General features: G+C 48.0%; 1 protein-coding gene across 16 annotated transcripts in view; it reads right to left on the reverse strand.

Moving 5' to 3' along the window:
• GRAMD1B (GRAM domain containing 1B) overlaps positions 1-19,209 on the reverse strand; it is a 242,468-nt gene that overhangs the window by 49,341 nt on the left and 173,918 nt on the right. Inside the window, exon 1 of one of the 16 annotated variants that reach the window (XM_053900345.1) lies at positions 14,924-14,944. The exons of 13 other annotated variants lie outside the window; for them this stretch is intronic. Coding sequence is in view for 1 of the 3 variants with exons in the window: in XM_053900342.1 (XP_053756317.1) it covers positions 14,640-14,650 (11 nt within the window). In the remaining 2 variants the exon portion in view is untranslated. 2 more of the 16 variants (XM_053900344.1, XM_053900342.1) reach the window with 2 other exon arrangements.

Consider the following 19,209-nt stretch of genomic DNA (forward strand, 5'->3'; position numbering starts at 1 on the left):
CCCATGAGATTCCCTCAACCACTGAGTGGCCCCATATCAGCTGACCTGACTGACACGTGCCACCCAATGGATACCTAAATTCCTACTTTCAACACATCTGTAAGCTTATCCTGTCATTTGTCGTGTCAGTCTCTGTGCTTTGAAGGCCACTGATGATCCGTGTTGTTCCTGAAGCGCTCTTCTCCGCTCCGTGATGCCACACAACTCTTTCTATTCCTCTTCTGGCCTCAAACGCTGGTTTCTCTCTTGCTGACTCCGCCTGAAGTCTGGTCCTTCCCCACGGCCCGAACCATCGCCTGCATAACTTCAACTGTACCTCGCAGCAGAAGACTCACTCCCCTGCCTGTTTCTGGCTCCGATCGCACTTGCTCCCTTCAGCTCAACAGTCTGCGGCCGAGTGGACAACCCCTCCGAAGAGAGGTCTCAGTTCAGACTGAGAACCGAGCTCACCATCCTTCCTCCCGAAACTCCTCCCACTACCACCCCTCGTCAGCGGCATTACCATTCCTCGTCTCCCAGCCTGCAAATCCACGTCTTCTGTGTCACTCCGCAAAAAGTGAGTCACCGGCTCACATCGATTCTATCTGCGGAAAGCTTCTTAACCCATCCTTCCTTCCCTCCCCTCCCCCACCCGGGGTCTCTTGCCTAGATGCTTCCACGAGTCGTTTAAGTGGTCTCTTTCGGGTGAGTGATGGGTATTGAGGAGGGCACCTTTTGGGATGAGCACTGGGTGTTGTATGGAAACCAATTTGACAGTAAATTTCATATATTAAAAAATAAAAAAAAAATAATAATAAAAAAATAAAAATAAAAATAAATAATAAAATAAAATAAGTGGTCTCTTTCATCTCCTTTCCCTGTCTCGTACTCATTCCCATCTCTGTCATTCGATCTATTTTTTTTAATTAATTAACTAATTTAAATTATTTATTTTTGAGAAAAAGAGACAGGGACAGAGTGCAAGCAGGGCAAGGGCAGAAAGAGAGGGAGAGACAGAATCTGAAGCAGGCTCCAGGTTCAAGCTGTCAGCACAGAGCCCAACAAGGGAGATCATGACCCGAGCCAAAGTCGGACACTTAACCAACTGAGTCACCCAGGTGCCCTTGTCATCAATCTTTCTAAGTACAAGCCTGATACGATCTTTCTGCCCACCCCCCCCCCCCCCCCGCCACAGGCATGCATCTTAAAGTCTCAAATCCTCAGAATGGAAGTCAAAGTTCTCTACCGAAAATGATGTTGACACTTGCCTGTATTCCAATACTTTATCTCTCCTTATACAGTCTTTGAGGGTTTCCGTATCTTAGTCCCATGTATCTTCCACTGGTGTTAATACGCACTCGCTTCCTCCTGTCTCCAGGCTTCCATACCTACCACTACTTGCACGTGAAGGGCTCTTCCCGCCCTGTATCTATCTACCTACTGGAGTCCTATTCAGCTTTTAAGAGCCATCTCAAACCTCACCTTCCCCACAAATCTTTTTAAAATCTCCACCACTGAGACACCTGGATGGCTCAGTCGGTTAAGCGTCCAACTTCAGTTCAGGTCACGATCTCACGGTTCGTGAGTTCGAGCCCCGCGCCGGGCTCTGTGCTGACAGCTCAGAGCCTGAAGCCTGCTTCGGTTTCTGGGTCTTCCTCTCTCTTTGCCCCTCCCCTGCTCATGTGCTCTCTCTCTCTCTCTCTCTCTTTCTCTCAAAAATAAACATTAAAAAAATTTAAAAAATAAAATAAAATCCCCACTAATGAACTGACTAGAGCATTTAATATATTCTGCCTGGTACACACACTCTTGGGGGCACCCACCTCTGCACCTCCCACGTTGTTTCATGTGACACCTTATAAGTAGTGTGTGCTCCGGGGATGTCTGCTGAATTATGTAACAACCTAGTAAAGGTTTTCACAATCTCCGTGGCTTTAACAATCCCCAGGATCATGACACCTCCCAAACAGGTACCTCCAACCTGTTAATAAAAATAGCTAAAAGTTGGGGCGCCTGGGTGGCTCAGTTGGGTAAGCATCTGGCTCTTGATTTCGGCCCAGGTCATGATCTCAAAGTTCCTGAGTTCGAGCCCCACACCAGGCTCCCTGATGACAGTGCAGAGCCTGCTTGGGGTTCTCTCTCTTTCTCCCTCTCTCTCTGCCCCTCCCAGACTTCTGCTGTCTTTCTCTCTTAAAATAAATAAACTTAACAGAAATAGCTAAAAGTTTATGAATGTTTATGAGTTCCTGGCATGGTACCAAGCACTGATGAAGCACTAGTTTATTTTATTTCCCAGCCAACCTATGAAGTGTTGATGGAGATTATCATTCGTCCTCTTTTCAGGTGATAAAACTCAATTACTGACAGATTTAATAATTTGCCCAAAGTCACACAGACAGGTAAGTGGCAAGAGAGGATTTGACATGCAGGCCTATCTGATGATAGAGCCTATTCTTGGAACCAAGCATTCGGTAATATTTGCTGGGTGAATAGATAGAAGGATGGATGGGGTGGCTGGGTGGATGGAAAGAAAGAAGGAATCAGCTTCCTGCCTGCAGTTTTCAATCCATTCCCTATTTTGCTGTTACAATGAACTTTCTAAAAAAAGTGATTTTGCCATTTTGACCATCTTCTCCCTTGCTTGAAGTCCTCTATGGTGCCCAACCTCCTTAGAATGAAATCTGAACTCCAAACTATGGCAGAGAAGCTCCTCAATGATCGTACTTCAAGCTACCTCTGAAAGCTCCATCTTTGCAACTCTTCCCAGGGGACCCTCTGCCTCAGCCATCCAGGACTCCTTAGAGATCCTTGTGCCACGTTCTTGCCTTTCCCTATCTTTTCAGTCTCTCTCATGCTGAAAATACCATTTCCCCCTCCAGGCGCCCTCCCAACATTGACCCCTCAAGACTAAGCCCAACTACTCCCTACTCCATTCCCCATTCCACTCTAATCCTTCACTATACAAGAAGACAGCTGGGATTCTAACTCACCACAATCACTATTTGATTTGCTACATGCATACCTAACACTCTTCAAAGGTATCCCCTTATCCTATAGATTTGGATGTCCTGCTGAGCAAATAAAACCCAATTCCTCTGCATCTCATAACCCTACACTATTGTTGTCTTTCCAGCGAACTCTACAATGGACCATTAATCCAATCCTGCCACCATTATTAATAATAGTATTACTTTCTATTTCAAAACCTTGGAGATTTAAAGCTAAAAGCGACCTTGGATTTACTACCTAAAGGAAAGGAAGACTGGTATTGTAGGAGCTACTGGACCATGACCTCCCTTCCAGAACTTTGCACATAGCCACACATAAGAAATCTAAGAAACACGGAGGCTGCATGGCTGCCAGAGTGATACGCTTTCAGACCTGGATCTTCTGCTCCATACACACACACACCCACACACACACACACACACACAAACACACACACACACACACACCGAGCATGCGGTGTTCAAGTCCATAATGGTGAGTGACAAAGGATCCCTGTGCTTGGGACATTATTATAGTCGGGAAGAGCCAGACACGTGTTCTGCTCCTTCCAACATAAGCAATGAGTGGCAAGACAGGGAAGAGTCCAGGAATCTTACACAGACTGCTTCCTTGAGAATTCAGCACTTGAGACGTGAGCTGGGTCCTAAATAACGTGTCAGAGTCAGCCAGGTGAAGGCATGGCAGTAGGAGGGAAGAGAATGTGCCCAAGCAAAACAAAACAAAACAAAAACCCTGTATAAACAAAGGTGTGGAGACCTAGAACAGCTGGGGATACACAGAGCATTGCAAGAAACTGTGTTACTGAAGCGTAACATGCTTAAGCTGACGCACATGAGACTCCTCAGACTATCAACTCTCCCCAGTAATAGGTCCGCTGAGACCCCCACCAGCCACTTTTAACCCACTCACTGCAGGCAGGGGGGGGGGGCAGACCTCATTCACTCACTTCCCATCTCTCCCCTTTTTTTTTTTTTTTTTTTTTTAACGTTTATTTATTTTTGGGACAGAGAGAGACAGAGCATGAACGGGGGAGGGGCAGAGAGAGAGGGAGACACAGAATCGGAAACAGGCTCCAGGCTCTGAGCCGTCAGCCCAGAGCCCGACGCGGGGCTCGAACTCACGGACCACGAGATCGTGACCTGAGCTGAAGTCGGACGCTTAACCGACTGAGCCACCCAGGCGCCCCTCATCTCTCCCTTTTTAAAGATCTCCAACAACACTTTTTCATTCCTCTCCTGGTTACCCTGCTAACAAACAGTGAGTGCTTCCTTAAGTCTAATACCTCATGTCGCTCCTGGGTGCGGAGCGACAGGCATGTGTCTTGTAATCTCTGTGGCAGAAATGATTACACGGAAGGCAAACAAGTGAACCTGAATGAGGAACACCACCTAAGCTGCTGGGATGGCAGCAGCCCCTTTCCTACACGCTAACACGTTCCACTGGCCTGGCTCATTCCCAGATTCCCACTCACCCTCCGGACACCTGGACACTTCCTGTTTCACATCATCCCTTCCCCCAAGCCCAGCCCCGCCATGACCTGTCTGATCAAATGGTTCGGCCATGATAGTTTCGGTGCCAGGACATTGGTAATTTTTCTGACTCCCTGATATATTCCAGGGCACCCCCAAACTAACAGGAAGAACATTTAATTAGAAATTCAGAAAGCCAGTTTCAAATGAAACATCTGTTTGCTGAGGGCCTGCTTGGGCCGTTATGTCAGGATTAATTGCCGGCCTGTAGAGTTGTGTCAGCAGGCTCAGGCTTGAGTCCCAGCTCTGCCACTTGCTGGGTGACATCGGTCTCTGAGTCTCATTTTTCTGCTTAGACAAATGAGAGGTGTTAATGCGTATCTCATAGGACTGCTATGTCGAATGAAATAACGTGAGTGAAATATTTAGTGCAGGGCCTGATACATAACAAATGCTCAATAAATACTATGGAGCTTCTATTATTGTTCAGAAAACTGTTGTTCTGGGGCGCCTGGGGGGCTCCATCAGTAAGCGTCTGACTCTCGAAATCCGGCTCAGGTTGTGATCTCTCAGTCATGAGATGGAGCCCCCGTCAGGTTCTGGGCTGAGTCTGGAGGCTGCTTGGGATTCTCTCTCTCTCTCTCTCTCTCAATCTCGCCACCTCGGTCTCTCTGCCCCTCCCCCACTCATGCTCTCTCTCAAAATAAATAAACATTTTAAAAAAAGAAGAAGAAGGCTTTTGTTCCTCTTTGTAAAATGTGGAATAAATACCCTTGCCCTCTTTCCTCAGAGGATTATATGGACATGCTTCAAATGCTCCCAAGCAGGACTTCTGGGGACCACATCCACCTGGATGTGCAGGATCCTTGAAGTGCAGAATCCCAATCCCACCCCCACGCAATAAATGACAATTTCCAGGAGATGGTGTTAGGAATCTGCATCCTGAACAAGCACCATAGTAGACATTGCGCTCTAAAATTTGAGAGGACTCCCAAGGATTCGTCAAAGGGTAAGTGACTGATCTGTCCCAGATGACAGATGACTCCTTAAGCGAACCGCCCATTCAGAGTCTCCCATGTCACCAACTCGTTGGAACAGAAAATGAGTTGAGTCTGTCATAGAAACTGGCAATGGAGAATCGTGAGCTGATGAGGAGTCGGCTCAGAGATGTCGTTCTCGCAGTAAGGCCACGACTCGGCGCTCAATGGGATTGTGTCGCCTTCGTTTGGTGTGGGAGCCTGACGATTATCATTAGAGTCCATGCCCACAACCATATGACAGGCATCGAATCCCCCCCTGCCTTTAGCAGCATCTAGTTAAAACAGATTCTGATCTCTGGCAGTCCCTAATTCCTAGCAGACGACCATTCTGTCCTCCAATTCTGTGCCTCCCATCGCCATGCCAATCGTGAGGTTTTGTCAGTCACTCTCCTCAGTTCCTTCTATCAGCACTGCAAACATCCATGTGAATTAGCCGGCTCCACTTTGAATCTCCCCATAGCACAAAGCCCACAGGTATATTTGGGTAGCATTTGCCTGAAATTTACACGCTGCCTGCAAACGCCTCTGTGAGGTCTCTCCACCTAAACCGGTTTCCTCATTCAGTTTAGTAGGGCTCCCTGAAGCTGGCTTTTTTCCCCAATTCCTCTCTATACTCCAGCTTGCCACTTGACAATGTCTCTGTACCCTCTTAAAACCACAGCATACTAGATGGGAAGGGCGGGGTCCAACAGGGACTTTATAGACAGGGGACTATGACCAGAATCACAAATCCCAGTGGAGACCTCAATTCCCCTTGGATCCTCCTCCTTAAGAGAGCAAAACACCAAGTCATTGAGAAAAAAAAAAAAAAAAAAATCTTCCCAGGCCCCAGGCCTGCTTCACTCCTTGTTATGATGTTCCGGACTTGCCGACCTTGGTCCCCTGTACCCACAAAGATAAAGCCAGCCTCGGGTCCCCAAGAGATGACGGGTGCAGAGCAAGAGGTGGAAAGTCTCACCCTGTCCGGTCCTCTCACTGACGGATGGGAAGCACAGGCCCAGAGAGGTGCCACGACTGCCCACCAGGGGGATAAAAGGGAGCTGGACATCCCAAAGCTCAGCACAGGGGGCTCAACAGTGCAAGTGTCAGTGTCTCCCCAACCCTTCCACTTTTTAAGATACTGGATGGAGAGGAAGTTTCAAAGAATGAGAAATGTACTACGGTTTCTCTTAAGAGGAGCTCCCTGTGACCGTGTATGAAACCCACCCTCTGTGGACCTATTACTTGGAATCTAAACCTGGCGACAACTCTACCATTAGGTCTGTTCCTTCTTTACGGAAGAAAGCCAACTGTTGCCTTTTGTGTCCAACAGTGATTACCTGGTTGAAAACAAAGGCCAGGCAGCACCTAGGAGACAGAAGCTTTTTTGCTGTTGCTGTTGTTGTTTTTTGTGGGTTTGGGGGGGGGGGGGGGAGGGTTGTCATTGTTGTTGTTGTTTTTGATGGTGCAGAGGTTCTCTTCCCAACTTCTGCTACAGTGGAGTCTCGGCCTGGCCCAGCATGCCATGCTTTGGCTGGTTGTGGCAGCACGCTGCATTTCAGCAAGGGGCAGGAAAGGAGAGGGCTCCCAGGACACTGCCTTTCTCCCTATCACAGTTCACAAAATGCCAGCAGCAGAGCCCGAACCAGAATGGGCCTCCCTCAACTGCTTCAAGAGCAAGATTTTGACAAAGATGAACATCTCGTTCCCTGTCCTCTGTTTGGGTAACCTGCTGAAATTCCCTGAGGGCTTTCCAGGTTGGGCCTTTAGGTGAAGTATCCAGGGTGTTCAGGGACAGGTTCTGTTTGAAATTCAGAACCCAGAAGGTAGAACTACAGGCTATTGCCACATCAGATCACAGGCAGAGAAAACTGACAAATGGAAGACCGACAATTCTCCAGACTCACTAACTGGCCACTGGTTATCCACACACTGGCCCAGGCCCTGCCCTCTGCCTCTCATGAGTCCTCATCTCTGTAGATATTGTATAGATAATTCAGGTCACTTCCTATAGCCAACAAGCTTCACTTACCCAATCTTCCATTCCTATCTTGCTCAAGTAACTACGGAAAGTTAAAAAAAAAAAAATGTGGGGTTTTTTTTTGGGGGGGGGGTAAATTTTACTAAGGAAATAAAGATAGCAGAACCCATTCAGAAACATTTGCAAAACATTTAATACCTAGATGTATCTCATTAGAAACCTACTTAAGCCTCGAGGGAACTACTTGTTGTGGGGGAAAGTCCCAGCAGGGACTTCAGTTGTTGATGAATTTATTAATTGACCTATTAATATAAGGGCCAGGTTCATGGAAAGTCTTTGGCCAAGCAGAGAAAAGCAGACCTTCAATTACCCTTCTACTGGTGTTCTCGGTCCAGGGAGGTGATGCGTGGAGAGAGAGCCCTGATCACAATGGCTGGAGCCTCCATCCATCCTACTCCCCCACTCCCTGGCTCTCCTGCAGCTTCTGTTCAGCCAGAGTTTGGAATTCAATCCAGGCACAGGCATGACAAACACTATTTTTCATTTCCATGGAGACCAAGGCCTGCAATAGAACCAGGACTCCATGCCTGAAATGCCAAAACAGCCTGACCCACTTTTCCCCCTTCCTACAAAAACAAAATAAGTTTGTTTGGGTCCTGCCAGAGCTCCGGTTATCTCTATGGACACTTTGAAGAGGAAGGAATGATAATAACCTTTGAAAACTCTGACGATGCTACAAAAGCTGTCAGAAGGCAGACACGAATTGCTTCACCCAAAAGGCTCTCAGACCAAACCCATCCTGTGTCCTCGTCTTAACCTTCTGGAGGGAGAGGGTCATATCCCCTAAGACATGTACTTAATGGCTGGCGACACTACTCCCAGAATCCAAAATCGGGGAACTGTTTTCTTCAATGTCCTCTTATGCCACTCTGCCCCTCACTCTCTTCTGGCCTCCCTGGACCCTTCTGTTCCTCGAACACACCAAGTCTACCACCTGCCCCAGTATATTTCCCTTCTGTCTGGGAACTCTTTTGAGTTTTGAATTCTGGTTCCTTTTCAACCTTCAAAGTTCAAAGGCTACCTCCCTAGAGCAGCTGGTCTTGAAGGACCACTGGGTCTAAAGTGCCCTCCCTTGTCTCCCAGGCAATCATGATCATGGCCTGCCTTTCCCCCTTGATGGCATTTAGTAGGAGCTGAAATTGCCTTTGTCGTTGTTTTGCTGAGTTTCCTATCAATAGAGTGAACGCTCCGTGGGGGACAGGGCCTTGTCTACTTGTGTGGGTCGCCAGTGCCTCTAACACAATGACTGGCACAAATCTGGGACCACAGATGCACTGCATGAATAAAGGAATGAGCTCTTTTTAAAGCCATTCAATCCACTGTTCGGCCACTCTGTTAGACATTTCTTTCTTAAGCCTGCCCTAAATCTGCCTTGTTGTAACACCAGCCCACTGGTTCTTATTCTGACTTCTGGATCCATGCAAACTGAAATTGGTGACATCACTTCCAGGTTCTATGCTGGCCTGGCCACTTTCTCTAAACATCAGTATGTATGTCTGAGTTTAAATTCTGAGCTGCTTCGTGCTCTTGAGAAAAATGATTTTATCTTTCCGTGAGTCTGTGTTCCTTGTCTGTCAAAGAATCACAACCTACCTTACTGGGGTGAGGGGCAGAATCTTAAAAAGCAAACAAGCAAACAAACAAAGCGATTTGGACAGTACCTCCCCCTAAAATAAAGGTCTTCCTATAATTGCTCACCGAGCAAAAAAAAAAAAAAGTGTTAGAGAAGCAGGAAGTGAATTCCTAGTTAAGAAACTGAATCCTGTTTCTAAATTCTGTCCCTTTCTTCATGGCACAGAGGGTGAGAATATCAGTTGTTGCTATGCACGCCTTCAGCTAGTTCCTCCCTCCATGGGGCTGGGAAGATAAGGACTTAGGATGGAGCAGAAGATGCTGAAATTACTCAAAGGAACTTAACTGGTTTCGTACCGTTTCCTTTCCCTGAGATTATTCACTGCAGGACAAACATCTACGTTGGGAGACAGTCGTGCTGGGTTTGCGGGCAGTGCTGGCTGAACTGATCTGTCATAACAGTCTGTTGCTTGGAAAGTGCCTTGGTGGTCATGTAATCCAACCTGTCACCAAGCGCAGGGGTTTTCTCCGCAAGGCCCTGACAACCACCATCCAGCCTCTGCTTCAGATCTCCAATGAGAGAGTACTCACTGGGTGGCCACATACGTGCCAGGACAGCTCTCAAGGGATTTTTAGGACCATGGTCCTTATTTCTCCATGATTCTTGGAGATCATTATCCATCCAGCTCTCTCTGAGCTTCACGGTCTGTGGAAATTAAGCTAACCCTGCTGATTTGATGTCAGTGAACAAGCATTTACTGAACACCTACTATGCACCTCCAACCCTGAGAAACCTATTCATCCTGAGGGCCCCACAGGGCAGTGACTTGTGTCATGGTTCTATGTAGATACACAGAGATGAAATACACAATACTAAACATGATTATGGGCACACAGTAGGGACTTAATGCTTTTAAATTGGACTCACTATCAATCTCAGCCAAATCTAAGTACAATCCCACCCTAAGTATTTCAGAAGCCTCAACACTCAGAAGAACGGGACCTTGTAAAAGCAGACAGGTGCTAATAAGCTATCCCAGGAAGCCTTCCTTGAAAGAGATTTCCAATCCATTGGGAGGCCAGAAACCACCGGAGCAAGGCAGGGCGCGGTTCAACTGAATAGAACTTCCAGCTTCTTCTAACTTTGCCCCCATCCTCAGCATGAGAAATGTTGCTACTAAAACTGAAAAGGAACTTCACTCTGTCTCTCTCTCTCTCAAAAATAAACATTATCCCCCCAAAAAAAATTTTTAAGGGGGGAGGGCACCTGGATGGCTCAGTCGGTTAAGCATCCGACATCGGCTCAGGTCACGATCTTGCGGTTCGTAGGTTTGAGCCCCGCCTCGGGCTCTGTGCTGACAGCTCGGAGCCTGGAGCCTGCTTCAGATTCTGTGTCTCCTCCTCTCTCTGCCCCTCTCCAATTTGCACTCTGTCTGTCTCTCTCTCTCTCAAAAATAAATAAACATTACCAAAAAACAACAACAACAACAAAAAACTGAAAGGAACTTGTGCCGGATCCATCCATCCATCCATCCATCCATCCATCATCCACCCATCCACCCATCCATCAATCCAGTAGCTGAGGAGACCACACTCCATGCCAGGTAATGCTCTAGGCATTAGGGATACAGGCTCTACCTCTAAGGAACTCACAACGGGGTGGAGAGACAGACATGTAATGAACTAACACCATGCGATAAGAGCTCCTTGGCCTCAATCAAAACAGCTCCCTTCACTACCTGCCAAAGAGTCAGCCAGTCCTGACTCAGCCCCTTCCCTGAGTATAACCTGGGAGCAAACCAGTCCTCTCTGAGATTCAGCATTAATTATGCAACAAGAAGGCGTGTGGATGCCACCTAGTCCCCGCAAAGATGTGACAGGAGGATGACAAAGAGTGTCTCAAGGATACACTGGGAACTAGTGAGAGGAAGCAGCTTCTCTGACATAGAGGGACTCCAATCTAAATTAGGTGAGGGATTCAGAAACGAGATCCTGGGGTCCTTGTTAATTCAGACTCATCAGCCTTCCCTCTCATTGAGGCTATGCCACATCAGGCACCAGAGGCTGCTGCCATGCTGTCAGAAGAAAATTCTGGGCCAAGCAGTCTCGTAGACTAAGGGGTACGTAGGGTGTAGGTGAATGACGGTTAAGTAACAGCACTCAGTGCACCCTTCTCTCCTATCACTCCTGCCTAAGCTCATGGTTAAAACCAAGTGCGGCGAATCCTTTCCAGACTTCTATGGATTCAAATCCAGTTCTGATTTCCTTTTCTGCTGGAGATCAAACAGAAACAGGCTGAAGAACAACCATTATGTTAAAATTACAGAAAATTTTAGAACAAAGAAGTCTGTAAGAGGTCAGCCAATATGTCTGGCTGCAGGCAAACAGAAACACCCAAATCACCCAAGAGGCTTCACCCTACTTTAGCATATATCCGAGGTACAAAATGCCAAGGCTCCCCTTTGTGATCCTTCTCACTGCCCTCTGCGATCATCAGGAAGTTCCTTACGATTAAAACAAAAGTCTAGTAAAATGCATTTAATACCACTTTCTCTTATTCCAGCTTTCCAGAACTCGAGGTCAGTTCATTAGCTAGAACCCTTTCTCAGTTCCCATACTCCTTTCTTTGGGTTGGAATGATTCCAATTCCTCAAACCTATTTTCAGAAGTGAAAAATCATTTCTCCTACAATCTCTCCAAATCTCTGTTTAGATTATACCTCAAGTGACAGAAAAGTCATTAATTGATTGTGCAGTTCATTTCACCTTTGGACAACTCTTTTTATTTTAAGCTCAAACTGTTTCCCGTGGCTCCCTACCAAAGGTCCCATTTCTACTCTCCCGGCAGACATAGAATAATCTAATTCCTTTTGCACGTGCAATCTGCACACGGCTCGCATGCTCGCTCAGTCTTTTCTCCTCCAGACCTGCCAGTCCCTCCAGCATCCCTTGTACAGCATGGCTATGGACCCCACAGCCACTGGCTGGGCTCATTCCAGTTCATCCCAATCCCCTTTACACTCTGGAGCCCAGGCATTGTAATCCCACAGAGAAGTGCTCTCTGATCAGCTCAGAATAGAGCAGAGCCACCACCCCATGGGCTCTGGAAATCAGAATGCAAACATGTATTTTTGGACTCCTGTTCTGAATCAGGAGACTCTGGAATTAGTCACTGTTCTCTTACGAAGTTTCTGGCTACAGCCTATAGGCTAAGGAGAGTGCCTCCATGTATGCCATACATATGCATATCCCTACAGGAAACACCCCACCCCCATTTTCCCCCTAACCTGACAAACCTGAGTTCGGTCAGATGATGAAGAATCCATCCAGTTCTTGCCCCAACTCAGGCTATATCCCAACTCTGAATGTGTTTATATGAATTATCTCCAGGCCAGATGCAAAACCACAGCCCTTAGAGATTCTCTCACCTGAGGAGGTCAGATCCTTAGAAAATGTTTTCTCTCCCCCTAGTCCACACACATTTGTTCCTTGGACCCTCACAGCCTGACTCACAGATAAGCTGAAGTTTCCCCTAACTGGCCGAAGCAATACCGCGAGGTTCTGAGGTCGTTAGGAAACCTGAATCCAGCCCTGTCGTGTCCATAACCAAGAACAGAAGGGTGCGTGTGTGCAAACGCATGTAGAGTGAAGGCTGTCTGCTCCCTTCACACCTTTCTAAGGCGGTCTCAGGACTCTCCCATCAGGACTGTCTGATTCGGGGTCAGCAAACTATGACCCACAGGTCAAATGCAGCCCACCATCCATTTCTGTATGACCCGCGAGACGGTTTTTACATTTTTAAATGATTAGGGGAGAAAAGAAGAGTACCTTGTAACATGTGAAAATTATATGAAATGGAAATTTCAGAGTCCACAAATAAAGTTTTATTGGGAACTCAGCCACCTGTGTTCGTTCATAGGTCGTCTGTGCCTGTGGCTGCTTCTGCTGTACAAAGCAGAGTTGAGTCGTTTCAACAGAGAACAGCACGGGCCCACAAAGCCTCAAGTATTTACCATCTGACCCTTTACAGAAACAGTTGGCCAGCCTTTGGTCTAACAATATATGCCCCCTGGAAAGGTGGTTTCTGGGAGCCTGCTTCTCTTTTGACACATTCCATCAACCCCCGGGGCCCCAACCCGCCCACCCGTGTATGAGGACTTCACAAGTTGAGGGAAGGGGTTCCAGGCTTGCTCCCACCTGCAGACAAAAAATGTAGGGCCAGGAAAGAGAGGAAGCTTTTTGTAGGTAGTATATAAAAGTTCCTCTCCTTCATTCTCTCCCCATGGGGTACTACTTTCCACGGCCTTGATGGTGACACTCTTCTGTCATGGGCAGCTCCCCAAAACATCCCTTTCTGCATCCCTTCTTTCAAGGCCCGCTTTTTCCACTCTGGTCCTAAACTTCTTAACCCGTGGTGTGCCACTGGAGGATGTCTGGGCAGAGAGGTGGGGCAGTAAGCAGAAGAGCAAGCGGGTGGGTCTACAGGAACACAGTTGGCTTAGCAAGGTGAAGAGGCAAAGTTCCCTGTCTCCAGCCCTGGCTGAGAGCTTGGCTGAGTCCCCAGGAAGACAGGGAGCTTCAAGCCCTCCTCCCCACTCCTCTACTTGCCTAAATCAAGCAAATAACTAACAATGCAAGGAGGTGCGGGGGAGTAAGGACCAGCCACTGGGTATCTATTTTCTGAAAACACATGGCAAATCTCTGAGCCAAATGCCTGCTAAGCCAAAGAATAAACAAATCCCTTTATTTCTCTGAGACAGGAGCTATCAACTTCCCCTCCGGTCCTTTCCTTCCGCTAGCCAGATCCATCGATCCCATGGTCCTCTCCCCGTGGGAGAAGCAGCATCTGTCAGCATCTAGGAGGGGGGCCTGCCTCCTCCCCCTTGCTAACCACTGCTCTGGTCACCTCACCCCCACCAGGGGCACCCCAGAGCTCAGTTGGTGGCTGGAGAGCACATGGCCTGTCCACACCTCCCCCAGAGGCTCCGGCCAGCTCTCCATGACGCATCGCTAATTCAACCCTCTGCCCTCCTTTCTCCAAGCTACAGGACCCTGAATAAGTCTTGCTGGGCCAAGGGGACCCCATCCGCCCAACTCAAGCCCTCCTTTCACCCCACCAGGGCCCACCGCTCAGTGCTCCAAAGGTCTGCTCAAGCTGTGCTACTATGAAGCAGGAGAGGGGGGGGGGGGGGAGGGAAAAGCTAGGGGGTGAAAAGAATGTGGCATCTCTGCAGGATGATGTCACGCTGGCTGCTTCCAGATCCCCCAACACAGAACAGAAGCAAACAACATGGACTCCGGATTTACTGTCTTGAAAGGTTTGTGTTCTCAGCAGCTCTGAGCAGCCTGCGCCAGCTGGAAAAAGCACACGGCAAGACAGACAGGTCCTCTCTTTACAGCCCCCGGGGGGGCCCCAACCCGACCCCCGGATGGAGAGGGGCGGGGGGAGGGGGCGGGGGGGGGGGCAGAGCTACCCCTCCAAAACAAATGCCCAGAGGAAAACAAAGATAGACTGACACATACACACACACAAGCGTCAGTTAGCACTAACCTGGAAGCCATTAGGAACGGTAGTGGAGTGCAGTGCAGAGGAACTCATTCATTCATGCATTGGGCAGTGGGGGACGGGGGCGGGGAGCGGGGGCCCTGAGGACGTCGGAGGGCACTCACCTCCATGCCCACCCCGCAGCCCTGTTTCTAACCGGGGAGGGAGTGGGGGCGGGGTGCTCATAAGCTCGGGGAGCTGCCTTTCTCTGCTGTCTCGCACGGCTCTGGAGTTGTAAGCATGACCCTCCCCCTTTATTTTCTCCCCCTCCCTCCCGCCGCGGCTGTTACTTGGTGTGGTCGGTGTGGTCGCGCGGCTACAGAAGTCCCTCTCTCCCTCGCCCTTGCTCCCTTTCTCTCCCCGACTCCCTCACAGACAGCTGTTCTCCGGCCCCAGCACGCACGCGCACAGGCGCACGCGCGCGCGCACACACACACACACACACACACGCACACACTCAGACACGCACCCCTCTCGCGCGCCGACACACGCGCGCACACGCACAAGCGCGCGCGCACACACCCTGCCGCCTGCCGCTTTACATAATGCAACTCTTTGGTGCGGTCAGCTTGCCAGCTCTCAATTATTTATGCCAGTTTGGAGGACAGAGCCGCCGGGCGCCCCGCGAGCATGATTTCCCCTCCATCCCCAAACCGGACCAAACGCCAGATGATGCTCCCAGGAGATCCTGTGCCCTTTGCTGCCACCAATTATTTCCCAGGTGTTGCCTATTAGGTCAACCTGTATCAAGGAGGTGACGCTGAATCAAAACACAGGCGCCTGGCTCAAAATAGAGCCTTGCCTCTTTCAAAGGATGACAGCTGCTCTCATGGCCCCGGCCTTGGGAATACAGGAGAGGAGGAAGGCAGCGCTGGAGACCAGACTCTATGCAAGAAAATGGCTGAGGGCCTCTTCAGGGTAGCCTCTCCCAGACTCCCAAGACAGCCGGGCTGATCCTCACAGACAAGGAAAATAACACTCAAGTAAAGCACTTGCAGTCATGACAAAGGAGGCTCATCTGAGTTTTTGAACTCCTAAGCTGCGCCTCTTAAAAAGGTTTTTTCTGTCCTCTCCATTCACTGAAACGCAGTGATTTCAGTGGTACTGCAAAAGCCCCCAGACAAGTGTTCTTTCAGTCGAGAGGCAGGCAGTCTATTCAACAAGGGTAGTAATGAATATTTTGAAAGTCATCTACGGCCCGCAAGGCACTTTCCCTCACATTAATTTGCTTTCTACAACAATCATCTATATAGGCCTCATTATGACCACACCAAACGTAAGGATGCTGAGCCCCGGAAAGGTGGATGGTCCCGCGGCAAGAAAGGCTGAGCTGGGAATCATCACCAGACTAGAAATCCCATGACAATGAACTGCCTAACACCCCAGGCATGACCTTGAGCCTCTGGAACATCACCATCACCTTTTGACAGAGTAGCAAGGGAAGCCCAAACATGAGCCCAAACAAACAAATAACAAAAAGAATGATGGCGGTTAGCTCAGTGTTTCTCAAACCTTAATCCCCCAAGGATCTTGTTAAACCACAGATTCTAACATCTACGGGAGGGCCCAAGAGTTGGCCTTTCTAACAGACGCTCAGGTGATGCCCATGTTGCCATTCCACAGGCCACACCTGGGGTAGCAAAGGGCTGGTTTATGCATTCTTGCTCTCTGGATATTCCTAAAGGACAGAGTTTTGTCCGCTGCAGCTACACAGGATAACCCGCTGAAGGTGAATAATAATTATAATCTATTGATGTCCCCCGTGTCCTGCTCACCAGACTCATGCTGGGAGCTAATACTTCTTAGGCATCTGTTGGCAGAAAGTCTCACTCTGGGACTGTCAAGCCTTATCTATAAGGCTCAGCCTGAAAGGCCTTTCCAGGATTGTTTCTGTCTGCAACCATCGATAGAAGAGTGCTTTCACTGTATCAAGAAGCACACAGGTTTGGGTATCTGGCCTCCACTTCGGTTACCCGGAGGAAGTTCCTTCGACTCCAAAGAAAGGTGTACAAGCAATACCCTAAGACACCAATTCTGCCCCAATTCTACCCACCAGTACCTGTCTGGCTCAAGTCCTGCCCCCTTCTCAAATACCTTCCTCACTCTGGACCTTCCAACTCCCTCCCCTCTTCTCTTACTCCTTAGAAAGAGCTTGCACTGTGCAGTTGAATCTGCATGCAAAGCTAAGCTTTGCTGCTTTCTGGCTCTCTGATCCTTGTGTAAATCCATCTACCCCCACCCCCACCCCCTCATTTCAGACTCGGCCTCTTCATCTGAAGAAGCCAATAGTATCTTTCCTCTCTGATACTGTTGAAAAAATGATGGACTAAAACAAAGGCATGGAACAGGAACCAAGAAAAGCTGGTATCTCCCCCACCCCTGCCCTTATAAACTAGAAGGAACTTAATTGGAGATTCTTTTGTTCACTCCATTAGTTTTCTCTTCCTAAGAAGGTTGTAGGCTACTTTTCTCATGTCCTTCCAACATGTAGGAGTTCTGGGTACAGCACAGGTACTCGGTAAATATCTTTGTACTGACTGTCCTGTCCTCTATTAACAGACTTAACAAAGGGGTTGGTGGAGTCAACCAGCCAGAGCCTTCGTCTTGGCTCACTTACCGCGTGACTTTGGACAAATCATACTAACTTTTCAGAGGCTTTCCTACTTCCATATAAAATGCACAAATTCGTCTTTCCTCTGAAACACCTCCACATCCCCCTATCGTGTTAGTATCTTCAACAGTTTAGATTAATAGCGGTGGGTTAAAAGGGCAGGCTGAGATCGGACCAAGCAGACTTCATATACTGGCTCTCTCAATTCCTAATTTTGTCACCTTTGAAAAAAGTTAGCCTCACTAAGCTTCAGACTTCTTAATCTTTAGTCAAAAAATAACAGAAACTTACTGGATTCTGCGAGGATTAAGTGAGGTAAATACATGTAACAAGCTTTTCACTTTATCGGACACAGAGTATCAGTCCAATGAATCAAAATACCATGATTATCAATATTGGTCAAAAACAACAGCTATTTAAGAAAGAAAGAGAAAAAGAAAGAACTTCTAGTGGTGAGACAGGTATTCATAAGCCTTCAACTGAGTCTGAGTCTGGACCTAAGAAAAATCTCAGTTCCATAAGCTGCAGGTTATGCCCCCTGCCATTGTCAGAATGTTCTTTGCGACTCCCCAACTAGACCTCACTGAATAGTAGGAAAGTTACAGAGCAAGCAAATCAGAGAATCTGGGTTGTATCTACTGTGTTATAAAATGTAAACCTTTTCTCCATGATTTGAAGCTCCTCACTTGAGCTACATAAAACCAAAATTAACCTGATAATAAACAGAAATAGAGTACTTTCTGCGTGTGATGCAACTTGCTAAGTCTCTGAAGTGAACGATCTCATCTAATCCTGCCAACAATGTTATGAAACAGGTACTTCTCACCCCCATTTTTTCCGATGGGTTAATAACTTAAGAGGTGGCAGGTTTGCTAACTTTCCTATAGCATATGGTTCATAAACAGTAGAACATGTATCTGAAACCCCGACTGCCTTACCCGAGTCCCACTTTTTTTTTTTAATTTTTAATGTTTATTTAATTTTGAGAGAGAGAGAGAGAGAGAGACAGAGTGCAAGTGGGGGAGGGGCAGAGAGAGGGAGACACAGAACTGGAAGTAGGCTCCCGGCTCTGAGCTGTCAGCACAGAGCCCGACACGGGGCTTGAACTCACGAACCGTGAGATCATAACCTGAGCCGAAGCGGGATGCTTAACCGACTAAGCCACCCAGGCGCCCCCACCCGAGTCCCACTCTTAACCACTGCATCGTGCATGAAAAGAAGTGCTACTGACACATCATGGGGGGGGGGGGGGGGGGGGCGGGGCAGGCAGGGGCCTTCTTGTGCTAAGAGGGCTTACTAGATTTGCACTGCTTTCTCGTTGTCCCTGAAAGGCACAGCACAAACTCTGCAGAGGCCGCTGAGTCTAAGAGATCGAAGACCTGTGATCCGAAAGGAGCAAACCGGCTTCCTGCAGATGCAACCGACACCCCCAGACTCAACCTCCGCCTTTTAACAGCTGAGCTCTTTGGCACCTAAATTCCCAAACTGCTTTTCTGTAAATGAATTTAGGAAATGGGAGGTAAAAGTAGGTATCTTTTTCTGAATTAAACCTTTCCCTTAGAGATATGGAAAGCTGACATTAGCTTCTATTTTTGAAGAGGCAAAGAGGCTTTCTGAGTCCTGTGCAATATCAAAAGCACTTTCCAAAGAGCACCCTGGAGGAATCGGGGGAAGAAAGAGAAGTTAAGGTGCACCTGCAAATCCAATCCGGTCCCACTCGACATAGTCCCGTTCAATCACATTCTACAGAAAGAAGGTTGGCGTGCACCTAGTATCTTGTTCACCTCAAGCACTTAGTAATTGTTGTTGACAAAAATGGGAGACAAAGGATAAGGTCCTATTCTGTCTTTGAACTCTACTCCCATCCCAATGAAAACAAAAGACTTTTTTAAGTAGTACTTTCATTTTAACGAAATCTGAATTTCTTGAATTACGGGGAATGATCGACTGAAGTGAACCCGATTA

This window comes from Panthera pardus, unplaced genomic scaffold, assembly GCF_024362965.1.
Source record: "Panthera pardus isolate Hobbes unplaced genomic scaffold, ASM2436296v1 HiC_scaffold_12, whole genome shotgun sequence".
In the NCBI taxonomy this organism is placed as follows: Eukaryota; Metazoa; Chordata; class Mammalia; order Carnivora; family Felidae; genus Panthera; species Panthera pardus.